General features: G+C 39.3%; 1 protein-coding gene and 1 pseudogene across 2 annotated transcripts in view; both read right to left on the bottom strand.

Moving 5' to 3' along the window:
- Positions 1-10,849, bottom strand: part of CNGA1 (cyclic nucleotide gated channel alpha 1) — a 21,996-nt gene extending 11,147 nt beyond the window's left edge. The window contains exons 1-5 of the mRNA XM_006894161.1: positions 10,740-10,849; positions 8,949-9,056; positions 4,635-4,697; positions 441-482; positions 247-354 (exon numbers count right to left, since the gene is read on the bottom strand). Of these exons, the coding sequence (XP_006894223.1) occupies positions 247-354; positions 441-482; positions 4,635-4,697; positions 8,949-9,056; positions 10,740-10,846 (428 nt within the window). The 5' untranslated portion in view covers positions 10,847-10,849. The remainder of the gene's footprint in view (positions 1-246; positions 355-440; positions 483-4,634; positions 4,698-8,948; positions 9,057-10,739) is intronic.
- On the bottom strand, positions 3,164-4,306 carry LOC102847096 (annotated as a pseudogene). Its single transcript, XR_438941.1, has one exon. The product of XR_438941.1 is annotated as a mitochondrial fission regulator 1-like (transcript).
- Positions 10,850-15,505: the final 4,656 nt, after the last annotated feature.

Raw genomic sequence — 15,505 nt, 5'->3', positions numbered from 1 at the left:
ACTGGTCCTTGGAGGACGTCATGCTTGGTAGGGTGGAGGGACAGCACAGGAGGGGAAGGCCCTTTATGAGGTGGATTGATTCAGTAACTGGGGTAATCGGGATGGGTGTTTCAGAGGCAGTGCCACTGGCACAGGACAGAGCAGAGTTTAGGGCTGTTATGAGTTGCAAGCGACTCGATGGCACATAACAACAACAATATAACATCCAATCATAATTCTAATTTCAAGATCAGCAATAATACTTACTCTTCTTTCTTGTCTTTTCCTTTGTCGTCTTCTTTCTTTTTCTTCTCTTTCTCTTTCTTCTTTTTCTTCTCTGAGCCCTTTTTATTTTCATTTTTATCATCTGCCTTGCTGAAAAAGCGAGTTGTGTTATTACTACCAAGAAGTACTAAAGGCAGAAAAACGTGAAGTCATTTGTGCCAAACGTTTTAACTTACCTTTTCTTTTCTTTCTTCTTTTTCTTCTTTTCTTTGGCCTCCCTAAAAAAGAAACGATATCTCTGTTAAATAACCAAATTGCACTTTAACTTCCCTTCTTACTCATTTTCTACTCTATTGAGTAAGAATTTTCAAGTTAGCATTCAGAGACCTGCCTCTGTGTTCAGAATTCATAAATCTGTACTCTTCAAGGAAATTTCTAATAGTATTAGCTAAGTGTTAGTATATACAAAACCCATACAATTACTTAAGCTTTGAATGTCTTACTAAAAGTTTTGAGAAAAATTTCTCAACTTTATATAGAAAATTTTTTTAAATTACAAAAGTAAGTTTTACTCAGTGTCCAAAAAAGTTCTCCGGTAATACAGAAGAATTTTAGTTTTCCAAGCCAATCATTGGATGTGAAACCCATTGCACTGCCGACTCAAAGGCAAGTGGTTTAAATCCACAAGCTGCTACATGGGGAAAAGAGGGATGATCTCCTTCTGTACAATCTCAATGAAAGGTCAGCTATGAATGAATTCTGACTCAATGGCAATTAGTGAGTGAGTTTTCTATATGCAGTGTCTTCTTGAGCAAAGATTATGTGGTTAGAGGACTTTTGCTACAGTTGACTTCATTAAGGAAAGAATGAATTCTGGAGTTAGACAGCTCTGGGTCATTTTAAGCTACCTAGCATTGTTAGCTTAAATGTCTTGGGAAATTTTATTATTCAGATATAATTGTTGTTGTTTATTGCCTTCGAGTTGAGCACGACTCATAGTGACCCTATGAACAAAAGGCTTGTAGCCCCTCTACAACTATTGACATTTATCAAAGTTCATAGGGTTTCTGTAGGCGTGTTATTTATGAAGCAGATGCCACTCCTGCTTCCATATAGTCAGTGAAGACTGCTAAAGAGGCCATACACTTCTGAAATAATAAGCTTTTGAAAAATGTATGGACAACAGAACATAGTGGGATATAGTTAGGGAAGATGAGCCACTCACGTTGGAAGACATTTGAAATGGGACTGGGGAAGAGTTGCCTGCTGAAGATAAAGTCTACCATAATGATGGGGATAGAGTGAAACTTTTACCCAGAGACAGATGTTCATTTGTTGATATGACAAAATTCAAAATTAGGAGAAACAGCTCCAAATATCCATTAATAACTGGAACATAGAATTTAAGAAGTATGAATCTAGAACAATTGGAAATTGTCAACAATGAAGCAGGTTGGCAGGGTTGTGTCATCCGCATAACGCAGATTGTTGATAAATCGTCCACCAATCCTGACCCCACATTTCTCCTCATAGAGCCCAGCCTCCCGGATAATCTGTTCTGCATATAGGTTGAAAAGGTATGGAGATAGGATGCATCCCTGGCGTACGCCCTTCCCAATTTTGAACCATGCAGCGTTCCCTTGCTCTGTTCTGACGACTGCCTCCTGGTCCAAGTATAAGTTTCGCATTAGAATGATCAAGTGTTCTGGGATTCCCATTCTTCTCAGAGTCAGCCACAGTTTGTTATGATCTACACAGTCAAATGCCTTTGCATAGTCAATGAAACACAGATAGACATTCCTCTGGGCTCTATGAGGAGAAATGTGGGGTCAGGATTGGTGGACGATTTCTCAACAATCTGCGTTATGTGGATGACACAACCCTGCTTGCTGAAACTGAGGAGGACCTGAAGCGCCTGCTGCAGAGTGTCAAGGACTGCAGCCTACAATATGGATTGAGGCTCAATGTCAAGAAGACAAAGATTCTCACCACTGGACCAATCGGCAGCATCAGGATGGATGGTGAAGAGATTGAGATTGTACACAGCTTTAGTTTGCTTGGCTCCATAGTCAACAGTCTTGGCACCAGCAGCCAGGAAATTAAAAGGCGCATTGCCATGGGAAAGTCTGCTGTTAGGGACCTCTCCAAAGTGCTGAAGAGCAGTGGTGTCTCTCTGGAGACTAAGGTGCGTCTGATACAGGCCATGGTCTTCGCAATCACCTGTTATGCATTGGAGAGTTGGACAATGACCAAGGAGGATAGAAGGAGAACTGATGCCTTTGAGCTGTTGTGCTGGAGAAGAGTACTGAGACTACCATGGACTGCTAGGAAAACAAATATATTTGTCCTGGAGAGGGTTAAACCGGGTGGCTCCTTGGGGGTAAGGATTCTGAGGCTCCGTCTAACTTACTTTGGACATGTAGTGAGGAGAGACCGGTCCTTGGAGAGGGACATCATGCTTGGGAGGGTGGAGGGACGGCGCAGGAGAGGAAGGCCCTCTATGAGGTGGATTGATTCAGTGACTGGGATAATTGGGATGGGAGTGTCAGAGACAGTGCGACTGGCACAGGACAGAGCGGAGTTTAGGGCTGTTGTACATAGGGTCGCTATGAGTCGCAGACGACTCGATGGCACATAACAACAACAACAACAATGAAATGTGATACATAAAGATAACTAATCCTTGGAGGGAGATACCACACTGGGAAGGGTAGAGGGTCAGAGAAAAAGAGCAAGTCCCTCAACAAGATGGACTGGCATAATGGCTACCACAGTGGATGTGATAGAGATTATGACTATGGTGCAGGCTAGGGCAAGATTCACATCTGTTGTTCTTAAGGGTGGCTGTGAGTCACACTTGACTCAATGGTACCAAAATACAACAATAACACAACATATAAAATTATATTTCCCCCATATGCAGTCAAATAAATGAGCATTATTCTTTTTTTTTAAGGAAGAACCAGACACTTATATTTCACCCTTTAAACTGAGACACTCCAAGCTACATAATTACCTGTAATAAGTATATCAGCTCAAAATAAGACCTTAGCTTCTGCTAAGGTTTGAAGTGTAGGAAACAACCCAACTCCTGTTTTCTCAGTCCATGCTCTAGCTTGTTGGCAAGACTGTTCCAGAAGATTTCTGAGAGGCAGAAACATCTGCAGTGAGGAAGGCAGCTACTGAAGGGATTTCAGGAGCATGAAACTGAGTCCACAGAGCTGGAGGTTATCAGTGTCCTTTTCTAGTGATGTCTTCTTCCTTCAGGGCAAACTTGCTCCTCAGGACCTCAGAGATAAGGACGGCAGGGTCTCCCTCCTTCAATAAACTCCGGTTCAAATCTTGGCTCTGTTTCATCCGGTGAAAATCCTTCATGATACCCATTATGTCTGCAAAGCTGTTGGCCTTGGACAGAGATGCAGTCATCCTCTTCAGACGACCTGCACGTGGCTTTGTTTTCTGTTTTGCAACATTCAGGGCTGGCAGAACAAAGCAGGGGGACTGATGGAAGCTCAGGGACTTCTACCTCAGTCTCCTCCTTGATGTCACTAATGACAAAGGAAGTTGTAGAGTGGAATGAGTATCCAAAACAAGGTAAGGGAGAAGAGATATTTGAACTTCCTGGAGGTAAGAAATCTGGCGTCAATGAAGCCGAAGCTGCATCAGCTGCCATGATCTTGGCAATCTGACTGAGCAGGTGGCTCAGCTCATCCTACAGCTCTGTCGTGCGACTCAGGGCTGGGAGACCTGGTTTCTTCAGAGCCAGGAGTCTCTCCTCAGACCCACGCAGGTTGGGCACTGATGCAAAGCGCTGCATAACAATCAGAGGGCTGGGCTTCCAGGTATGCCTCAGGGGTCGTGTATCGCTCCTGACCCGGGCATAGGTCTCCTCTTCATCCGCAGCAATCCAGGCGATGTCAGCCAGGGTGGGAACCGTGGGCACATCCCTCAGACACAGGTCAGAGATATTTGGTAGGGCCTCAAATGATGCCCGGGGACATGGCTTCAGGGGAAGGTTGGTTCCAATCCTACTCACCACTGTGTGAGCTGTCCCATGAGGCTTATTTTGCTAGATTGGAATGGTCACATTGGCTTCCATCCCTGACACTGCAACCATCTCCTGCGTTTGACGCACAAGGCAGCCAGAGAGCAGCTCTGGAGGCTTGGAGGCGTAACTGCTTCATATCAGGCCATCCCGAGGCATTTACTTCCCTTCCTTTTCTCACCTCAGACCGGGCTCTGGGATTTCGAACATTATTCTTAATTAATGTAGTCAACTGCATTTTTCCAGAATTACCAAACAACAAAATAATAGAGTATCATCATCATTATAGAGTTTGCCTAATAAATAGCTGACCTATAACAGATTCATATTTTATTACTAGTTTTCTATAAAATAAATCTTTAATTTCCATTGTAAATTTACTTACTGATCTTTATTACTGCTGTTGTTAACATTGAAAAGTGCAATGACACCAGGCAGGTACTGCTCCCTGAGAAATGAAAAAATAAAATCATAACAGTTATCATGTAGCCAATGTCTATAGTTACTACTCTTTTTTTTTTAAAACTTGTTATATAATCTTTATTTTATCTTCATAAAAGACTCTTTAAAATTGATACAGATTTACTGGTGTGCTTTAAAATACTGAACCTTTTTTTTTTAATTTTAATGAAAGTCTACAGAGACTTAGGGTTTCCATTCATTCATTGTTGCACTTTTCTCTCTGTCCACCCTCTCCCCACCAACTCACTCTTCTACTTGAAAAGTAAAAGAAAAATTCTCTCATTGTTATGCAATCCCTCCCCCCAAGTCCACTCCACTGCACAGCCTTCATTCTGGACTCCTGTCATGACAATAATGCCCAATCATATATCCCTTTAAACAGTTCTCTCCCTCATCTGTTTCAATGTAGTATACATCATTCATCCCCTTCTCTGTCTTCCCTCAACCCTGATGCCAGTCCCATTTTACAACACTGGAACTATGCAATATTTGTCCTTTTGTGACTGAGATATTTCACTCAGTATATTGTCCTCCATGGTCACCCATTTTGCATATATTTCATGAGTTCCTTGTTTTTCAATGCAGCATAGTATTCCATTGTGTGACTATATCACAACTTCTCTATCCATTCATTTGTTGATGGGCACTTGAGTTGTTTCCAGCTCTTTGCTATTGTGAACAAAGCTGCAATAAACATGGGTATGCATATATCTGCCTGGATGGCAGTTAAGGTTTCTTTAGGGTATATTCCCAGTATGTAATTGCTGGGTCAAATGATATTTCTATTTGCTACTTTTTGAGAATGTGCCATACAGCCTTCCATAGTGGTTGCAACATTTTACACTCCCACCAACAGTGAATAAGTGTTCCAATTTCTCCACAAACTCACCAGCATTTGATGTTTGCTGTTCTGTTAAATTTTGCTTTTCTAATTGAGGTGAGATTGTGGTTACCAGTCTTAAAGTACAAATTATTTTCTATTTGTGCTCATAACTAAATATTTCCTAGAAAATTTTGGAAAGCAAGAGGCTCTAAGAAGCATGGATTACCAAATATCAGTGCAGTGACTCAAATACAGATAACCAAAAACAAATAACCAACCATCACAGTCAGGTCAATTCAGACTCATGGAAACCCATGCATTGTGGAGAACTGCTCCATAGAGTGTTCTAGGCTATTTACAGAAACAGATTCCAAGTTTGTGTTCCATGGCATTACTGACATGAACCGAAGTGATTAGTGAAGGCTACTGGCCTAGTCTTCCATGTTCATATAAAAAATTAGTATCTTCTTTGGTCTTGAGTGAACCAACTTGAGTACTATCAAATCTCAGCCAAACAAGGAAAACTTAGATTCTCAGGGATAGTGGAAAGAGGAGAAAAGACAAGAGCAGTAAGAAACCTAGAAATGGTTAGTAGCTCTGATGACCTGGTGGCAAGAAGCTGTGCTACAGTCCCAACGCCGCATGTTTCTAGGCCACTACCAGCTCTTTTGTGGGAGAAGGATGGACAATCTTCTTTTATGCAATTAACTGCTTCTTAAACCCCACTGGAGGGTCAGCTATGGGTCGGTTCCAACTCCAAGGTACACAAGGGGGAAAGCAAGGAGAGACTCAAATAGTGGCCTATATATAATGTTCATGGAAGCAGTATTCACAACAGCCAAAAAAAGAGAAAAACAATCAAAATGTCTATCAACAGCTAACTATGCCAACAAAATATAATACATACAGATAATAAAATACTACTCAGCCACCAGAAGAAATGCAGTCTTGATATATGCTATAATCTGCATGGAACTTGAAGACATTACTCTGAATTAGTAACTCACACAGAAAAAGACAAATATTATATGATCTCACCTATATAAAATGACAAAGGCCTCTATATAAAGATCAAAGTTTATTAGTAGTTACCATTCTGGGGTGGGGGAGGAATGAGAAAGAAAGGGTAAATGACAGTTGCCACAGACAATTACACCTGTAAACAATTGAATATACAAAAACTGTGTAATAGATATCTTTGAAACAATGACATAAAAAGAAAATAAAAGAAGGTACTGAGGCTTCTTATGTACAACCAAATATCTCATGGCATTTGGTTCCTTAGTTTGGAGGTTTAGCGTCATTTTAAAGGACAACTCAGTTAATTGGCCAAGGGTTTTAAAAGTTTACAAATAGCCACTCAAGGCTTCTCCGGAGCAACAAGGAAGAAGGAGAGACAGAAATAAGGTGGATATGGAATGTGAACTTACTGTCTCAAAGAAAAAGTGTCTCCTTTGCCATTAGATAGTAAGAACTGGATGGTGCCTGGCTACCATTATTGAACATTTTGATCAAAGATGCCAGGGAAGAATCATGACCAAAGATGAGGAAATGCAGAGCAGAATTTCTAATTCTCATGGACTACAGTTTTTCTGGAGACATGTGAACCCTTATACTTAACTGTCCTCAGATAATCTTTATAATTTACATTAAAAAATATCTCATGATTCTGCTTAAAACCAAACAATAGTTTAGCTTTTGGAAGCAGAAGTGGCATCCACTTCCCAAACAGCATGCCTTCGGAAACTCAATGAACTTTGATAAATGACGATAGTTCCAGAAAGGCTTCAGGCCTTTTTTGTTAATAGAGCCACTATGGGTTGTGCTCAACTTGACCACAGCTGACAACAACAACAATAACAACAACAACAGTTTAGCTTGACTAATAAAAGGTGCGTGTCTTGAAAATTATGCTCTTTTAAGAGCAACCTTTATGGGATCTAAGTGTCAAGAGCAGCATGAATGATCAGATAGGACTTTAGGTTGAAACAATTTTATGTTGATGGAAAAGGAACTACTCGGAGAAGGATGAGAAGGATTGCAAAGCCCAAAGACTATAATTGATGTCATTAAATTGTACATGTAGTAGAAGTTGAATTGTTGCATGTTTTGTTGTGTACATTCTCAACCACCACCAGATAAATTCATGGGTGAGAGGAAAGGGAAAAGGAGGGAGGAAAAATGTACGACAATGAATGTAGGAAAATGCAACTATTATGCAAACTCATTAAAATCAAACTAAAAAAAATTAAGGCGCTCTGGTGGCCTAGTGGCAAGAAATTGCACTTCAATCCCAGAGGCATGGGGTCCAAATCTACCAGATGTTTTGCTGTAGAAGGAGGGCCAATCTCCTTCTGTATTAGTCAGATCCAATTTGATGGTACACACATGCACACGCACGCGCGCGCACACACACACACACACACACACACAATAATGAAATAAAATTTAAAAAAATTTAAGTCATCTAAAGAAAAAAGAAAAAAAGAGGAGAATTAGGAGAAACACTCAGGTGCATGCACGCAGAGAGAAGTTAGCATCTTTCACAGATATGATCTGTACCAACACTGTACCTCTTATATCCCCTCAGAACTTCCATTGTTTCAAAAATGTCTGTGGACAGGTCATTTCCTACTGTGATTTTTATTTTCTACTATGATATTTCAGTTGCTTTGGATTTATCTCAAAACTGGGCAAAGAACAAGGATAACCAGGAAAAAAACATCAATATCTTTGTGGTGTTGGTGAAGAGTTTTGAATATACCATGGACTGCCAAAGTAACAAACAAATCTGTCTTAGAGGAAGGGCAACTAGGGTGGCCCTCATGCTGGGAAAGATAAAGGTAAGCAAGAGATGAAGCCTCTCAATGGATGGATTGGCATAATAGATGTAGCAATGGTTTCAGTGTGGCAGAGATCTTGAGGAAAGGGCAGGGCGGGGCAAGGTAACAATCTGTTATTTGTAAGATTGTTCTGAGTTGTACTTGACTATACATAATGTCAACATGGATTCTTAGCTGTTCTCCTCTACGTATTCCCTCTAGGATTTTCTTCACTGAACACAGATTCAAAAGTAATAGAACATTTAAATAATGAAGGCCAATCATTTTCACATAAAGCTTCTTAAGGTTCTGGAAGAAAGATCAGAAAGAAGCAGGAAATCAGAAGACTAAGACAAGAGGTTTCTCATGGAGATACAGGACTCTCGGGTATGTTGATCATCAAGAGTGTTTATGACGTGAATAGTCATTGGGTAGTGGCAGGTTCTCCTCGGAGAACAAAACGTAAGGAGTAGAAATAACAAGTTCCTACATAAGTGTTATGTGGTGGCTGGATAGCCTGCTTGGAGGAAAACATGCAATTTTCATCTGATAGTTTAAAAACAAATAGTGAAATATGGAAGAAACGGCTCACCTCTGTGATGGTTCTCTTTTCTTGTGTGAGTTATTTCTTCTGTAGAAGTTTTCATTTTCTGATTCTTCATATAAAGAGGCACTGTCATCGTCATCATCAGAAAATGAGCTACAGTCCAACAGGAAGCAGAGCTAAATTAGTTCATTATTTTAAACAAATCTACTTGTCAAAGAGTAGTGTTTCTCAGCAGGCTGCCAATTACCTCTTTATTTTCCTTCTCACATTAGCACACAAAATAACTTTTATGTAGACTTAAGTGATATCAAGAATACATGCACAATTCAGTAAAATGTGTTTAGAATGAATATAAAAATCTTACACATTCCTGCGGTTCAATGCATTGGCTGATGTTAATATATATTAAGAGACAACTGATGTCTTAGTTCGAATCCACCAATTGGTTTGCAGTAGAAAGATGGGAAGTCTCTTCCCATATGATTTATTGCCTCTGAAAACTATCCGGAGGGTTGGCTACAGGTAGGTTCCAACTCGATAGTACGTAACGATAATCTTTATTAAATAAAACATGTGGTGTCCATATTTTAAGCTATCATATACAATTTATGAGTCATCTTGTAATAATAACATTCTTTTTAAATAAAAGCCAAACTAAACACATAAATACTTTTTTATTTAATAGAATAACCACTTTAAAGAATACTTACAAAACAATTTTAGCATATAGAATCCATTTCCTAAACAATATGCCTCTGGAAACTCGATGAACTTTGATAAATGTCATAAGTTATAGAAAAGTTTCAGGCCTTTTATTCATAGGGTCACTATAAGTCATGCTCGATGCGACAGCAATCAACAACAACAACATATTACCTTATGTGCTTTTCCATACATATTTATGGCAATACTGTTCTTTAGATTTGCAATCTGTCGTGAGGAAAGGCTAAGGAAATATTTGACTTATATACTTAATGGGTGCTTTTTTCTATTTAAAAAATTATTTACATAGGTTTGCAAAAAAAGTGCGTATAAATTGTGTTTTGCACTATCCTTCTCTCACATTGTTTCATACAATTATTCCCATTCACTGTGTTTTACGAAATTAATCATTGAATGATTCTCATCATTACCCCATCTTTCAGGCTCCCTGCTGGATTTTCCCCATTTCCTTTACCCCCTCCCTCCACCCACCAAATTGGGCAACCCATATGATTTCCTCCCATCCCAACCTCATCCCTCTCCTGCCACTACTGGCCCTCTTTGAACTCCCATACACATTTTACTAGTTATCCTTCTATTTTCACAATCATGGTCTTATGCAGTATTTGTCCTTATGAAACTGAGGCAGTTCACTCAGCATAATGCTCTCCCAAGTTGTGTAGTAATTTTCTAAATCACTGTTCCTTTAATGGGTGCTTTTAAAAAATGAACACAAAAAAAAGAAAAAAATGAACACAATAAAATATATGTTCATTTGTTATGAAACTTTTGCTGTCCCAAGTTATAAATAAATACAATCAATGGAATAAAACACAAAGTTCAAGGTTATAAATTATAAAGTTAAATTGAGACTGTTGTTGTGTGTCATTGAATTGGAACCAAGTCATTGTTAATCTTCTAGAAGGTTTCCAGAAGCTGTATATTGCATGGGAAGAGACTGTCCATCTTTCTCCCATGAAGCAGCTTGTGTATGCAAACTGCTTGCCTTTGCGTTAAAAGCACAGTTCCTTAGCACGAAGCCACCACAATTCCCTAAATTGAGATTAAACCCAGTTAAATTTATAAACTGTGGCTAGTATTTTTAAAAAATATGGGAAGAACAAATGGATTTACCTGCATGCTCCATTTTCCATCCTTCTTATTGCCATTTCAATGTCTGGTACAACTACTTTGGGGATATTTACAAAGGATTGCTGGGTACCGACTTTATTTGTCTTCATGGCTAGTTTGGTCTCTAGGGGAAAATAAATTTATTAGCAGGGAAACTTTTACATATTATAACTCAAAGCATTATTCAACGATTCTTCTAAGATTGTAGAAAGAAATTCCTATAAACTATATAGTCGTGACTTAAAAAAATAGTGTTCATATGTAAGACGTAATCTACAGTGTGTGACTGTTTATCTTGTAAACACATCTTTGAATACCCTTGAATAATTCTTCTAGAATGTGCTAGAAGCAAAACATAGTCACTAAAAATCAGAGACATAAATAATCTAGGCAATATGTTAGAAATACATATACAGAGATTTACAGAAATGATGTCCTGATGCTCTATGTCAATTCAAGTTGCACAGCTGAGGAATAACCCATTGAATATATCATCTACTATCTGTGGTGCCGTAGAAGAGTATTGAATATACCATGGATTTCTAGGAGAACAAACAAGTTCGTCCTAAAGAGGGTGAAACCAGGCTGCTCCTTGGAGGCAAACATTCTGAAGCTTCATCTGACATACTTTGGACATGTTGCAATAAGGGGCCAGTCCTTGGAGAGGGACATCATGCTTGGGAGTGAAGGGACAGTGCAAGAGAGGAAGACCATCGATGAGATGGATTTATTCAGTGTCTGGGGTAATGGGGGTAGGTGTGTCAGAGACAATAAGATTGGCACAGGACAGAGCAGAGTTTAGAGCTGCTGTACCTAGGGTCGCTGTGAGTCGCAAGTGACTCGACAGTACATAAAAACAACAACATCTCAAGCTTTGTTAATTGGCTGTGTGCCAGAACTTTCCTTCATTACTCAGTCTGGTTTATAGCAAAATCTAAATGTCATTCTCATGCGCATTCCTTAGATTCCTTCTGTTTACAGGTTTTTCAAATTTCATTTATAGCAGCACATATGTGAAGAGGGAGGCTGGCTTAGTGGTAAAGAATTATTCTACCAATCCAAAGACACACAGCACCTGCTCCCTCAGCTTCTCCATATGGAAAGATGGGCAATCTCCCATGTGATTTGTTAGTGTTGTTGCTGGGTACCGTCAAGTTAAGTATGACTCATCGGGACTCTATGAACAACAGATCTGAACCCTGTTCTATCGTGCACCATCCTTACATTTCCTGACACAAAAGCTCATTGCAGCAGTCACCATACCAATCCACCTGGTTGAGGGTCTTCCTCTCCTTCCTCTCCTTTGCCAATCCTCCACCCTTCCCACCATCATATCCTTCTCCAAAGAGTAGCACCTCCTAGAAACATGTCCAAAGTATGTGAGGCAAAGTCTCGTCATTTTTGCCTCCAAAGAGCACTCTGGCTGCCCCCTCTCTGAGACATATCTATTTGTTCTCCTGGCCACCCATGGGATGTTCAGTTCTCTTCTCCAACACTACAGCTCAAAGACGTCAATTCCCTTGCTGTCATCCTTATTCATTGTCCAGATCTCAGATGCATAGCAAGTAATTGGAAAACCATGGTCTAAGTCAGATGCACCTTAGTGTTCAAACTGATATCACTACTCCTCAATAATTTAGTAAGGTCCCTAACAGCAGATTTTTCCAGTGCAATATGTCTCCTTATTTCCTGACTGTTAGTACCAAGGAGGTTAATTGTGGATCCAAGCAAGATGAAGCTGTTGACAGTTTCAGCCTCCTCTCCATCCATCATGACATTGCCTATTGGTCCTGTGGTAAGAATCTGTTTTCTTTGTTTCCATACCAAAGGCTGCATTCCTTGATCTTCTGCAACAAGTGCTTCAAGTCCTCCTCACTTTCAGCAAGCAAGGTTGTGTCATCTGCATAACACAGGTTATTGATGAGTCTCCCTCCAATCCTGATGCCATACTCCTCTTCTTAGGGTCCAGCTTTTTGGATGATTTGTTCAGCATACAGATTGAATAGGTGTGGAGATAGAACACAGCTGGTGCACTCCCTTCCCAATTCCAAACCATACAGGGTTCCCCTGTTCTGTTCATACAACAGCCTCCTGGTCCAGGTATGGATTCCATATGAGCATAATCAAGGGCTCTGGGATTCCCATTCTTCTCAATGTCAGCTACAACTTGTCATAATCCACACAGTCAAATGCCTTTGCATAGTAAATAAAGCACAAATAGACATTCCTCTAGTATTCCTTACTTTCAGGACGGATTCATCTAACATCAGCAATGATATTCTTGGTACCATTGCCTCTTCTAAATCCTGCTTGAACTTCTGGAAGTTCCTTATCTATGTACTGGTTCAGCCATTTTTGAATGATCTTCAGCAGCATTTTGCTTGTATGTGATATCAATGATGTTGTTTGTTAATTTCCACTTTCACTTGGATCACCTTTCTTGGCAATGGGAACAAATATGGATATCTTTCAATCTGTTGGGCAGACAGTTGTCCTCCAACTTTCCTGGCATAGACTAGAGAGTGCATCCAAGTCTGCATCTGTTAACTGAAACAAGTTAGTTGGTATCCCATTGATTCCTGGGGCCTTATTTTTTGCCAGTGCCTTCAATGCAATTTGTACTTCGTCCTTCATTACCATTGGTTCCTGCTCATGTGGTATTTCCTGAAATTTTTCCAGTGTCAATCAATTCTTTCTAGTGCAGTGACTCTATATATTCCCTCCATTTTGATGCTTTCTGGGTCATTCAATATATTGTGATAGCATCTTTCAGTATTGGGACATGAGGCTTACATTTGGTTTTCAGTTCTTTCAGCTTAAGAAATGCAGAACAAGTTCTTCCCTTTTTATTCTCCAATTCCAGCTCTCTCCACATTCCATTATAATACTTTGCTTTGTCCTCCTGAGAAGCCCTTTCAAATTGTCTGTACAGCTCTTTTAACTTTGAACATGTTTTCATTTAGTTTTGGCTTCTCGATGCTTAGTGCAATCTTTAGAGTCTCTTTTTGATTTTTTTTCTTTCTCCTCTGTTTTTGTAAATGACCTTTTGCTTTCTTCATGGATGATATCTTTGATATCATTCCACAATTCATCTGGTCTTCAGATCACTGGTGTTCAATGCCTCAAACCTATTCTTAAGATGATCATACAATTCAGATGGAGTTGATTCAAGATCACATCTTGATTCCTGTGGACTTGGTTCCTGTGTGATTTACTGCCTCTGAAAACCTGCTGTAGTGTCAGCTATGAGCCAGTTCTGACTTGATGGTACATAACAATAATAATATCCTATTTATTGAAAAGACCTGTTCCCTTCTTTCAAAGGAAACTGGTTAAGTGATGCATGCGAGCAACTACTTTTAGCATATTCATGAAGAGATGAAAACTTACTCAACCTTGTTCTTGTTTAGCATTGTTGTTGTTGTATTTGTCATCAAGTCACCTGCGACTCATAGCGACCCTATGTACAATAGCCCTAAACCCTACTCTATCCTGGGCCAATCTCACTGTCTGTGACATATCTACACCCATTACCCTGTTCACTGAATCAATCCATCTCATTGAGGGTCTCCCTCTCCTGCACTGTTCCTCCACCCTCCCAAGCATGACATCCCTCTCCCAGGACTAGTCCCGCCTTTCCATATCCAAAGTATATCAGATAAAGCTTCAGAATCCTTGCCTCCAAGGAACAGCCTGGTTTCACCCTCTGCAGGGTGAACCTTTTTGTTTGCTTAGCAGTATATTCAATACTCTTCTCCAGCACCACATCTCAAAGGCATCAATTCTTTTTCTATCACCCCATCATTGTCCAGCTCTCTGTGCATAGCAACTAATTGCAAAGACCCTGGCCTGAATCAGATGCACTTTAATCTCCAGACTGACATCGTTGCGCTACAGTATTTTGGAGAAGTCTCTGACAGCAGACTTTCCCCATGCAATATGTCTTTTAATTTCCTGGCTGCTGGTTCCAAGAATGTTGTTTGTAAAGCCAAGCAAACTAAAGCTGTTAACAATCTCAATCTCTTTACCATCTATCATGATGGTGCCAATTGGCCCAGTGGTGAGAATCTTTGTTTTCTTGATTTTGAGCTTAGCATTGTACTTTAAATTATTTTGTTGTTGTTTACCATTGTATGTTGAATTATTCTGTAGTAGAATATAGAGGTGATATATACTCATAATTTCGTTATCCAGGTTTTTTCTCCATTTTGTAAACTTTATAAATGTACCAGAGATACAGATTCTCACCTCAACATGTACCAAGTTCTTAAATACCTAGGCTATATAGTTGTAGAATATAGACTGTAGGCACCATATAGACCTATTTTAATTTTTTAAGTAATAGTAAAACACTGCAAAATAAAATGTAAAACATTAGGGTAGTATGCTGTGAAATCCAATAGACATTCAGAGGGCAAAAGATAATCTTAAGAAATCTTTGGACTTTAAAGGTATGCGGATGCAATTAATGAATGATTTCAGTAAGTCAACTAAATGCTATTGATACAGGTAATTCAAACATTCTGGAAAATGCTAGGAAGAATATATGTGATACAATTTTTCACATACACTTTGATTTATAACAGTAATTATAATTTATTTTTAGAATTAATTCATTATAATATGTGATCTAACATCATCCATCTAACATCGGCTACAATATCACTAGTACCATGACCCCTTCTTTTTTTTTTTTAAATTTAGGTTCTTTATTTTTCATTTCAATGAACATCTACAGAGATTTTGGAATTCCATTCATTCATTGTTGC

Source organism: Elephantulus edwardii, unplaced genomic scaffold, assembly GCF_000299155.1.
Source record: "Elephantulus edwardii isolate Elephantulus edwardi_28Jun2011 unplaced genomic scaffold, EleEdw1.0 scaffold00137, whole genome shotgun sequence".
Taxonomy (NCBI): domain Eukaryota; kingdom Metazoa; phylum Chordata; class Mammalia; order Macroscelidea; family Macroscelididae; genus Elephantulus; species Elephantulus edwardii.
Note: the sequence above shows the minus strand (reverse complement) of the source record. Positions and strands in the feature narration are given on the sequence as shown.